This window comes from Alexandromys fortis, unplaced genomic scaffold (genome assembly GCF_014885135.2).
Source record: "Alexandromys fortis isolate MF-2015 unplaced genomic scaffold, M_Fortis_MF-2015_v1.1 scaffold_177, whole genome shotgun sequence".
In the NCBI taxonomy this organism is placed as follows: domain Eukaryota; kingdom Metazoa; phylum Chordata; class Mammalia; order Rodentia; family Cricetidae; genus Alexandromys; species Alexandromys fortis.
In genome coordinates this window covers 2,173,057-2,185,414 of record NW_026068056.1, presented here as the reverse complement: position 1 = coordinate 2,185,414, position 12,358 = coordinate 2,173,057, and the positions used below count along the sequence as shown (strand labels likewise).

The 12,358-nt window shown below is 39.2% G+C and overlaps 1 protein-coding gene across 3 annotated transcripts in view; it reads left to right on the top strand.

Moving 5' to 3' along the window:
- Lmbr1 (limb development membrane protein 1) overlaps positions 1-12,358 on the top strand; it is a 133,686-nt gene that overhangs the window by 37,906 nt on the left and 83,422 nt on the right. For 2 of the 3 annotated variants that reach the window (XM_050119922.1, XM_050119920.1), the window contains exon 5: positions 12,218-12,321. The exons of the other annotated variant lie outside the window; for it this stretch is intronic. In XM_050119922.1, the coding sequence (XP_049975879.1) occupies positions 12,218-12,321 (104 nt within the window). The remainder of the gene's footprint in view (positions 1-12,217; positions 12,322-12,358) is intronic. 3 annotated transcript variants of the gene reach the window in all.

The window sequence follows — 12,358 nt, the reverse complement described above, 5'->3', positions numbered from 1 at the left end:
GAGAGAGAGAGAGAGAGAGAGAGAGAGAGAGAGAGAGAGAGAGAGAGAGAGAGAGAGAAAAGAGGGAGGGAAGGAATGAGGAAGGGAGGGAGAGAGAAGGTAGGCAAGGCCCACTTTTTAAAAGGGAATACAATGAATGTGCCCAGCTGAAGATATATCCTGTCAGTACCCTAAGGGCAGGCCAGTACAGATGCCTGAATGCTAACACCAGCAAGCTGTCATCTAGAAGTACGGTTCTGTGTGACACAGGAGTAAGCTTTATGTCTTCTCTCTTTGTGAAAGTACAGGAGGCACTTTCTGTGAATGCTGTTGCTGAGAAGATGACTCTGGGTATGAGGAAGGGCAGCTACACTTCCAGCTGTGACTTTCTTTACTGTGCACAGTAAAGTACGTGCTCACTCCAGAATGAGTAAGAATACCAAAATGTACAAAGCAGGAAATGACGTCGACTCTTTTGTAGTACATATACACACCATGTGTTTATAGCACATGTAGCTTGGATCTTTTCAAGCACTGAATTTGTGCTGATTGTTTTTCTGCTCATCATGTTTTTTGAAAACATTTTTAGTGCCTGTACAAGAGCTCTGTGCATATTCATCAAGCAGCCTTCAGAGTTACCTTGTAGCTTTCTGGAGTGAGAGCACTTATTCTCCAGTGACTTCTGACGGCTGTGAGATGAGGGCTGCATGGCCCCAGGGCCCAGCAGCTTTCTGTGCTGTGGCCCCGCCCTTTATTGTCTCCTGTTGGGTACCCAGGGGATTTTCACAGTGACTTTTGAGTTTTTCATAATTTATGTAGATAATTAGGATAAGAAATTATTATGCTAATAAATATCATTGCCAAACTATTTTCTGGAAATATTTGCTTATCCCTTCTGACAGATGGCGTAGGTGCCTTTGTTTCTAACATAAATCCAGCAGAATCAAATACTGATATCTTTGTTGCCAAAGATATGACTGAGAAGTAGTTCTCATGATTATCATTAGAAAAATTCATGATCTTTGAATTTTAGTTTGTCTACAGACATCTACCGCATACATAACTTGTCATGTTCTTTCCCTTCTCTGTTTTTTATATTGAAGTATGTGATTTTTTTACATGTAAAAATAAACCTCTATATTTGCTTTTATACTTGCTATTTTGATTTTATATGCTCTTTGGGGTTCTAGAGTTTTTATGTTTTTGTGCTGCCTGGTCTTTTCCTTCTTTTGGTTTCTCTAATTGTAATTTTTTGTGTAAAAGATCCCCTCTCACCATGGATGTTAGCAAACACTGGCTTTCTTCTTGTCAAGTGTGTTTGCACTTGACTGTTTACTCCATTTGGAGTTCACAGAGCGGGTTCGTCCTCACCCTCCAAGCTCACTGTCCTAGCACCACCAGTTCACTAGCCCCTCTAGTGACTTTAATGATAGCTTTTTATTTTGGAGGTCATCATCCTATGAGAGTCTGTTTCTTGGCTTTGGAGTCAGCTAGATCTGGCTTTGAATTTCAGCTCTGTGTTTTACTATTAGTAACCCTGAGCAAATTGTTTAAGCTTTTCAGTCTTAGTCTTTTATCTGAAGAATGATCAGCACAAGAACTAGTTGGTTGTATTTTTATATGTGGAGAGTGGAGTGTATACAGAGTATAAAGTACCTGTTTTTTTTAATGCCTGCTCCCTATCCTTTTGGGTTAGCATGTCTTTTGTTTTTGTTTTGTTTTTGAGACAGGGTTTCTCTGTAACTTTGGAGCCTGTCCTGGAAGTAGCTCTTGTAGACCAGGCTGGTCTTGAGTGCTGGGATTAAAGGTGTGCACCACCATACCCGACTCTATCATGGCTTCTTTATCCTCTTGATAAAGTTAATACCTCCTCTGTCCAGGGAGTATTTTCATGGCATACAAACATCTTACCTTTTTCTTTCTGTCCGGAGAGGGCTGTAGAGTTAGAGCCACCCATATACCTATAGAAATTGTAAGAGCTTAGACTACATGAGACCTAGACCCCTTCATCTGTCAGTTGAGAACAATACACACAGATAGGAGGAAATCTTGAGTATTTGGGCCACTTCTAAATGAAATTACTTGTTCTCTTAAAACCAGCTTATGCTGGTTCACAGAACATCATTTCTATTTAATGATACAGTACTTTCGCACATGCCTAGTTTTTTGGATTAGGGGTATCATAAGATACTCTCTTATGATAGGCAGCTGGATGACCTATCACAGCCCCACGATCAAGCACTTAGTCTTTGTGAAAGTCCAGTATTGGGCCAAGAGCTTTTTCTCAAAAGGCAAGTAGTTATCCAAAGAAGGCAACCTCCACTGTGATTGTTTGAGTTAGCATGCCATGTATTTTAAGCTGGAACAGAGGAGGCAGAGGAGACAAAGTGGCATCACTGACATAGCTAAAACAGAAATCAAAGGAGAAATGGAAGGATCCATTTGTAGTGTTTACTCTTTGTATTTGTGCACTGTTAACAAGTTAGTGGGAAGATACAGAACTTCAGTTCTACATGTGACCAAGCAGTGGTACAACATAGGACATGTCCTGGAACTAGACAGAGGCAGTGCCTGCAGAACATTTGGAATACGCCACATATCACTGATGACCCTACTTCAGAATGACTACTTTTCTGCAGTTTAAAATTAAAGCCAATAATGGTAACTTTTTAAGAGAGGAGAGTGATAGGATTAATGTGTAGTCTTAAAATCTAGAAACAATTCTCCAGTGTTGGAAGTATTTTTCTCCAGGGGTACCCAGTGTTTACTTGACTTTCATTTGCTGGGGCAGAGATACACATTGATAACTGAGTGTGAACTTGTTAAAATGAGCCTCAGTGATCTGGCTGGTCTCTGTGAATACTGCAATTTATTTTGACTTATCAGGAGCAGTGAGCTGGGGGTATCATGAATAAACAGTGCAAAACCCATCTTTTCTCCAAAATCTGTTTGTAAACTCCACAGAAGGTCAAACAAGATTTTAGGTTATTAGCAATCAAACTTAAACAGAAGATATATTTGCTTATGAATATTTATTAAAAGATAAACCTTAAATTTTATTGCACCATTGTTAAATGCTGCTAATAATTTATTAGTGAATTGACACAGATAGTTTAGTTTGTTGTGACAGTTTGTGTTAGCACAGTGGCTAGACACCGAGATACCGTTTATCATATTGAAAACCAGTCTTGGTTTTTGGATAGGAAAATGACTTAAATTAAGTTTCCTGGATTCAAACTGATTTGGTTTGTAGTCAGTCCATTATGGATGAGGATACCAATGAATACATCTTGTTAGATAAAGAGGTTGAGAAAAAGGATAGTTACGATCAGGTGTACCCCGCCTCACCTTGTTTATTTTGTAGTACAAAGGTTCAAAGCCTTTGCGTATTATTTTTCTTGCAAGTCTATCAGATTAGCAGCCGCTCTAACCCTGAGATTCTCTCAATGTGAGTTGAATATTGTATTTTGGAACTATTTTGTGGCACCAGCAGGTGGCGGTAGAAGATAACGAACCTTATGGCGATCTGGCAGTTTGGTCTTGTGTTTGAAACTGAAGGTTCTGGGACTGTTGTTGCCTCCAGCTGAAACCTCTTCTAGAGGTGGGCACTGGCTGCTACCTTCAGTAGCGTGCTATGGATGCTCACTTTGACAAACCACCTTTCTTAAGTTTTGCATTCTATAATTGAAGTTTTTAATTCTAGCGTTTTGAAGCAGAGAAGTTTGACAATTTTTATTTTATAAATTAATATGAATATATGCAATAAAATATGTGTAATGTTGGTAACAATAATTTTCAATTATATCAAAATTGTAGAATGCTTTTTAAGGGAAAGGCTGTAAATTGATTGAGCTTTGAAAAGCTTGTAAGCCACTTTACAATGTGTATTGAACACCCATATTTTTCCCCCAGAAAGTACTAGCCTTGTGCTCAGGGTCCTCCTTGCCTCCACCTTCCAAGTCCTGTGATTGCCCGTGAGCCACCACTCCTGGCTTTAGGTACACTTGTTATTTTTGTATATTAGACAAACCTCTAATGGTGAGTTTAGACTTTCCTATATGTCTGGTATTTTGTAATTATATTGCCATAATTCAGTTCATTTTTATTTCTTTTGCCTAATAATGTTAATTAAAAATACATGACAAAGACATCTTATTTTGTCAGTTGATATGTGTAACCGTGTGAAAATCCTCTGTGATTTTTTTCACTTGCCCAGAAGACACTTTTATTTTTTTGCCATGGGGTTTCACCATATAGGCCTGTCTGGCTGACCTGGAACTTGCTGCATAGCCCATGCTGACCTCAGACTTCTGATGAGCCTCCTGTTTATACCTCTCTGACCCTCGGATTATAAGCATGTGCCACCACTCCTGACTCTTTTACATTGTTTTTAGAGATTAAGTTTAGGTGTTCATACTCATGCAGCAAACACTTCATTGACCAAGCTAGCTCCCTAGCCCTATCTTAGTTTAAGTGAGTGAATTGGTTAGAGTTATTATTGTTATTGTTTTTGATTTGAGTTTTTGCCTTTTGGCCTGTATAGAAGAATTTGGATTTGTTGTTCTGGAAATATCTATGTGTATAGATTAATAATAAGAATAAAAAGCCTCTTTTGTGCTACAGATTTTTCTGTTTATGAAAATATGGTAGACATTAGCATTCACAAACCTATATTTGGTAGTTTTTCTGAGGCTGATGTTTGAACGGTGAGGACAGTGTAGCTAGCAGCAGAGAGCCTGGACTGGGTCTCCACCTCAGTTTATCTTTGTTTTCATTATCTTTTAATGCATTGTATGGGGAAGCTTCTGTGATACAGGGATATGGAGATTTAGGCATGTCACAAAGGTATTTAAGTATACGCCTCATAAATTTTAGAGTACTTCTGTGCCTTTTATAGAAGATTTATGCAGAAGGTAGAAAGGAAGAAAAGTCTATCAATCTGCTATATTTGTGTTGTTAATAACTTGTGTATCTCTTGGCAATTATTTTTTATGCTTAGTTTAAAAAACTTATTTGTTTTTGTACATGTTTGTATGTATGTGTGGGTGTATATGTGTGTTATGTGTGTGTTGTGTTGTGTATGCACCACACATAGGTGAGAGCATGACACCGGCTGTCTTCCTTTACCATCTTCCACCTTATTTCCTTGAGACAGGAAATAAGTTTCTCCCTGAACTGGAAGTGCATCTGTTTCAGTGGGGCTGGCTGAGCAGGAAGCTCTTGGGATGCTCTGTCTCTGTGCCCTACTGCTGGGTTCCAGGACGGCAAAACCATGCTGGCTTCTTGTGTGGGTGCTTGGGTTCACACTCAGGTCCTCATTCTTACACACCAAATCAGTCCCCCGTCCAACTTAGTTTTTTGTCACTATCATTTTAATGTATTTTTAATGTCATAGTGGATAGTTTTTTTTTAAATAGTGTAAGTCTTTTTGAGTAAAATTAATGAAATGGTAAGGAACGAGTTGAACTAGTTTTAGCTGTAATTCACACCATTTTCTTGTCCCTACTTTGTCTGAGTGCTGGTATATTAGAAATTCTCATTTTTTAAACTTTTGTTTAAAAATTTTGGTGTTGTTTCTCTTTTCTTCTTGCTAAGAGCCAGAGTTGTAACCCATTTAACAGGAGAAAGCCAGTGACAGAGTTGAAGACCTTTCAAGATCATGACGTCTGAGTGGTCTGAACTCTGGTTGTCAGATGTAAGGTGCTCCTGATTCAGGTAGCTGCTGTAAAGACTGGTGAGCTCCTTTAAATCACAGCTCGGCTGAATACCTTATTTTTGGTCAAGACAGTATAGTGCACTAGGTACACAGAATTTATCTAATGTGTTATGTTCTTAAAATTGAATTCAAAAGTTTTTTGGTGTGTGTGTGTGTGTGTGCTTGTATATTTGTTTAGGTGCTCTGTGTGCATATGTATTCTTGTGGAGGCCAGAAGTCAATCTCAGGTGTTATTTTACTCATGAACTATCCACTTTTTAAAGACAGAGTCTTTAATTGGCTTTCATCTCACCAGTTAGCCTTGGCTGGTTGCTGGCCAGCAAGCCTGGGATCCACTCACCTCTACCCCTCCAGCTCTGGGTTTGCAAGCATATTTCATACCACCTGGATTTCCACATGGGTGCTAGGGTCCTCATGCTCGCAGAACAAATATTTTACCAAGTGAGCTGTTTCTCCGACCTCTTGACATTGAAATTTAAAAAATTTTCCTGTAGTTTAGAGGTGTTTTAGGGAGGTTTGTGTATGTGTGTGCTTGTACGTATATACCTGAAAAGATAACTGTAGTATTGCTTTTTCCTATTTAATTGGCTTAATGATCATGGGCTCAGTTAAGCACTTTGCTTTATGCCAATAGACAGAATTAATGGACTAATCGTTCAATATGTCCTGAATAAAATATTACAAAACTGATATGTTCTTTGGTAGATAAAAATAATGAAATTAAGTTTCTGATGCCCTTGTCGCCCACAGCAGTAAGTTTGAGGTGGCACAGAGCAGTGGAGCGAAGGGGAGGCCTGCAGTTCAGCTTCAGGTGTGCCACTATGACTTCGAGAACTTGTGTGTGAGGAGGATTCATTGAAATTCTTCGAACAAAAAATAAATTTGCTTTTGAGTGAGATAATTTTCTTCTCCAAATTTCTGTTTCTGTGCTATTTTTGGAGTTAATATAAGTATTTTACTTTTAGATTCTCACAAGTGGTTTATCTATTTTGTGTAAGGATTTTATTGAGGCAGTGATCTTTAGAAACAGATAAGCCATCCTTTCAGTTTAAAGCATTTCTTTGTCTTGAGAAGATAGAAAACATCAATCTTTTCTAAGTGGTCTTTCTCAAGAATGAATACCAGTAGTAGGCATTAGACAGTGTCGTAAGACCCTGTCCCAACGGAGCCTTTGCACCCATTTGTTGTTATGTCTAAGATATTCTAGATCTCCGTGTTTTCTCACAGGGACTATACCTTCTCCAAAGCTCTGCCTTCAGATGTCATTACACTAGGGACTAGGCCTACAGTTTGTGAGTTTGGTTGTATTTTGTCCATGATAATGTTAAAAGGCGAATCCTTCCTCTCATTAACCTATAGATTCAACACAATGCCAGTCAAAATCCCAATAAGTATTTTGGGTGGCAGATGGTTTGAAAGAAAATGGTTGCCAAAGGGAGAAAGTGCGTCACTGTGGGGGCAGGCTTTGAGGTCTTTTTTGCTCACTTACTTCATGCGACAGTTATTCGACTTCCTGTTGCCTGCAAGATGTAGGACTCTCAGCTTCAGCACCACATCTGCCTGCATGTTGTCTGCCTGCATGCCTTTGTGCTGCCCACCATGGTGATAATGCACTGAACCTCTGAACCTATAAGCTTGCCACCCAACTAAATGTTTGCTTTGTAAGTGTTGCCAGGGTCATGGTGTCTCTAGGGCAGTAGGAACTGTAGCTAAGAGAGATGGAAACTGATGCTCTGATTTAAAGTTTAGCTGAGAATTCAGAGAATTTTCAATGGCTAGAACAACATTGGAGGACTTCCTACTTCAGGATGGTTTTCAGTCTGTGATGATCAAGACAGTGTGGTAGCAGCATAAATACGGGGCAGTGGTCAACCCAGCAGGGTACCGAGTCCAAGGGCACATACACATGTATTGCTGATTGACTTTTGACAAAGATACAGAGATACAATTTAGTAGGTAAAGGATGTTTTTAACAAATAGAATTGGAACAGTTGGATAATCACAGACAAATTTGACCTTTAGTTGATACCTGGCTCCACATAAAAAGTTATCTTGAAGAACCATAAACTTAACTGTAAATTGTAAAACCACAAAAATTTTAGAAGCAAACAGGAGAATCTCTGTGACTGGGCTGCACCACTGTTTCTCAGGTAAGATCAAGATCAAGATCAAGATCAAGATCAAGAAAATGTTCATAAATTTGGCCTTTTAAATTTGGTAAACTGTTCTTTGATTTCAAAAACAACCCATGGACTGGGAGAGAGCATCTGCAGATCTGATACCTGTTAAAGGATTTGTTTTCAGGGAATGTGAAGAATTTTCCTTTGCTGGTGGGAATGTAAAACACAACCAGTTTGGGAAATATTTTGACAGTTTCCTGAAATGTCAAACACACAGCTCCCATCCTCTGCCATCCTCTGCTGTACACTCACCCAAAGTGAAAGCCTGTGTCCATCACAAAGTTTGGACATGCATAGTTTTGTAAGAACCACAAGGTGGGAGCAGCTCAGATGATGTCTACAGATGGGGTAATTCAGTAAGTGTTTGCTGTAGCCACTGCTATGGGCACAGATCACAGTGCCCACAGAAGCCAGACCAAAACCCCAAAACTACAGGGTTCATTTACACAAAAATTGTGAAAAACAATTTTTTTTTTCGTATAGAATCAGTGGTTGGCTGTGGAATGGGGGAGTGTGATGATAAAGAGAGGGCAGAAGGCACAGATTCTGTAAGGGTTTGTGGAAGTGTCTGGGCAGTAGGTGTGCTCATTATCTGTTATGGGTATAGAGCTGTCCACTTGGTGTATTAGTCAGATTGATGTGGCTGTAATAACATCTGGGGTTGGTGTTTTGGACAGAAGTGTTTGCTTTATCGTTCTGGCAGTTTAGGAATATGGGTCTCCTCATGAGGGTCCTGTTTGTGATTCTCACCCACCAGAGAAGGAGTTGGCTATGTGCAGAACCTAAAATGCTAATGGAGTGGCCTCTTCTTACAGTGACTTTCTGTAGGAACAAGGATGCAATCCCATGAGAAAAGTGTTGGTCCCTTCATATTGCTCTCTAGACTCTAGTCGTCTTCCAGGAGGCCTGTCTCTTACAGGCTTCCCAGACTTTGGCACGTGGGGAGGCACATTCAGACTGCACCTGAACCAGAGCACTGAGTATTCGTTATTGCTCAGTGGGGCTGTTAAGATAAACATGTTTTACTTTTTGTACACATTGTGGTTTTCTTCATTTTACATTGACAATTAAAATTTAACTCTAAGGATGGAGTTGGGGACTCAAATGATGGAGAGCAATATGATGTATTGAAGAGCTTAAATGTGGAAATTTCTCATTATAAAATTGCAGATATGGAGCTGGAGAGATAGCTTAATAGTTAATAGCACTTGCTACTCTGTCAGAGGATCCAGGTTTGAGTTCCAGCATCTGCATGGTGTCTCACAACCAAGTACTCAGGGACCCACATCTTCTTTTGGCCTCTGAGGGCTCCTGCATACATATGGTACACATATACAGGCTCACACATATGTACATAAACAAGAACAGTTGCAGATATGTGGAATTAATATGAGTAGTTTAGGAAATTGAATTTATTTTACCCAGAGGTTTCTCAACAAATCAGGAAGTGCACTGTAGCTGTTTTCTGGCTTTGGATCTCTTCAGAACTGTTTTTTCTTTTTCTTTTTTGGTTTTACAATTTTTAAAAAATGAACTATTACCAATTTTAAAATTTAAACACTTAGAAAATGTTATAAATAACTGTTTGTCTGTGCACCCTTGGTACCCACGGAGGCGGGTACCAATGGAAGCCAGAAGAGGGTCATTAGATCCCCTGGAACTGGAGTTACAGATGGTTATGAGCCACCATGTGTGTGATAGGTATTGAACCAGGATTCTCTGAAAGAACAGCAAGTGCTCTTAACTGCTGAGCCATCTTTCCAGCCCTGATCTGGCATTTCTGAACCTGACGTTGATTGTAGAACAGGAGCCCTGGTTGAAGGATTAGATGCTACTCCATGTTGCTACAGTGGGTTCTTAACAGATACAGGGGTTTCTTTTTTTTAAAAAAATAGTTTCTAAAAGGGCTGTGTGCCATATAATTACATAAAAACTGTTTCCTCTAATTTGAATATAATCCTCGACATATGACATCCTCTAACACAAGTTATTTAAAATTGCTGTTTCTCTGTTTTTCACTATACTGAAAGCTACATATCAACACTAGAGGTGTTTCAATTTCACATTATTCAAATGTAATAATTTATATAATAGGAATTATGATTATTGCCCTTCCTCATATATCTGGAGAGCCTTAAAGAAAATAATGTTGAACAGCCAAAATAGGAACCGGACACCACACACAAAAGTTGATGGACTGAACCTGAGAGCACAGCTTTGATCCATTTATTCTTCCTTCAGACACAGTTCCTGAAAAACTGTGCCTTGAACCCTTTACTCAGATCAGGTAGCGGTGGGGGAAACTGGTAGACACATGCAGGTTGTTAGTAATGAAAACCAGGAGTTGATACACCTCGGTGGGGCGAGGAGGGGAAAAGAAATAGGAAAGGAAAGGAAAAGGGAGATAGTGGTGAACGTAGCATGCTAGGAGCTAACAGTTCTGCAAATTAGTTGCCTCTAGGGAAGTGATGGTTAGTTAAAGCAGAAAAGCATGAAGTACTTGTTCTTGGAGGCATTGGTCCAGCTGTCAGCCATGCCTTATTTCATTAATGCTAGTGATGGCCATGCATATATCATTAGAGCTGCAGGTGACAAACCTGGAACCTAGCAAGGTTGCTACAGTCAAGTCTACGATTTAGGATTTAGGAGTATGCATTTAATTCTCCCTCATTCCACTTATCCTTCTGTTGATTATAATTAGTGCTCATCAATAAAGAAAAGAATAAAGCTTTTTTTCTTTTTTAAAGTAAATTTCCCTGACGTTATCCATGTTGGCCCTGAGCTTGTAGTCCCTAGCAGTTTTCATGGTTGGCCTCCCTAGTATATGGAGCTAGAGGTGCGCGTGTTTGGCCTTAACTTTTTTTTCTTTTAAGGGTCAGTACACATAAAAGTATTTTAAAGCAATTTTTGCTTTATAAAGTTCAAATTTCCACTAAAAGATGTTAAGATAGGAACTGAGGGTGTAGTTCCATTGTAGAGTGCTTGCTTGATATGCATGAGACCCTGGGTTCAAGTCCCAGCACCATTAACCAGGTGTGGTGGTGCTTGCCTTTAATTCCAGCACTCAGGAGGTGGAGGCAAGAGGATCAAGACCTGTCTTAGGCTACAAAGAAGAATGCAAGGCCATCTTGGGATACATGTGATGTGGTCTCAGAAAAGTCAAAGATATTAAGACATTTATTTCTAACTATTTTTGGCCTTGAAAAAATTAAATATGTATTATATGTATATTAAATCTAGATTTCTGGATAAGAAACTATGAATTGATGTTATTAATTATCTACTAAAATAAATGATAAGTGATACAAGTGTTCAGGAGTTTAACTCCTTATGTTCTACACTCTCCTAGGAGCAGGGTGGCTGTGCACACACGTTAACTCATGCCATAGTAGTGGGGAGTTTGAGTTGATACTTTTAATTGCATGCAATGCTCTGAATGCATTGGTATAACTTTTAACTTTGACTCAATTTTAAGGATTACAGCCATCATTTTGAAGCTCAATTTTAAATTTTAGTGTTTTTCTTGTAAAAAAAAAAATAGATGTTGGGCCAAATACTCTGTTAGTGACAGGCCTAAAAGTGTCACTTTTTGAATGTCCTTATTCTCACTGTTATTTACTGTGGCATAGCATGGACAAAGGAAAATGGCTCTGAGAGCTTGCCCACCTGGCTCACATTTTCTTTCCCACTTGGAATTGTTTGTAGAACTCCTGTGATGTGCTTTTCAGGATTCCAGTTAGTCTGCCTTGATACTCACATGCTCTGCAGCTTGGCAAGTGTTGGCCTCCACTGCAGTGTTGTGGGTCAGCAGTGCTGCCTGCCCAGGCACTCCTGTGCCTAGAAATGAGTTCGTAGAAGGTCTGCAAGGCCCTTAGAGCAGTGCTGGGCTCGTGGGGTCCAGGAAGTGCTTTCCCCTAGGCTGGCTTGTGAGGCTTAAATGGGCTGTGTATGAAATGCTTGGTGTGGGCCTGGTATCTGCTAAATGATAAGCAGATGCAGTGGCTGTAATTTAAATATTCAAGTGCTGATGCGTTTAAAGATCTGTTTCTTTGGATCTCTGTGTATAAGAGATCTTTGGGTAATTTACTTGGAGAAGTGAGGAAAAGTAGCTAGTTTCTATATTGTCTTTCCCCAGTAGGTACAAATCACAGATAAAAATGTTTAAAGTAAATATATAATTATTTTTCTAGTTGCCAAGTTTAGATAGTCATTTCAAATAGGTATTGCTTTTTATTATTAAAATATAGGTCTTTATGAGCATCACAAGCATTGGTGAACTTTGAAACGCCATGTTGATATCTAACCCAATTTTCTTTTTTTTCTCTTATTGTCATCTTTTTAGGTTTGTGGAATCTCGCATCTTTATTTTCCAACCTTTGTTTGTTTGTGTTGATGCCCTTTGCCTTTTTCTTTCTGGAATCAGAAGGTTTTGCGGGCCTGAAAAAGGTAAAGTGGACTATGGTGAATACATGGATAAAAATAA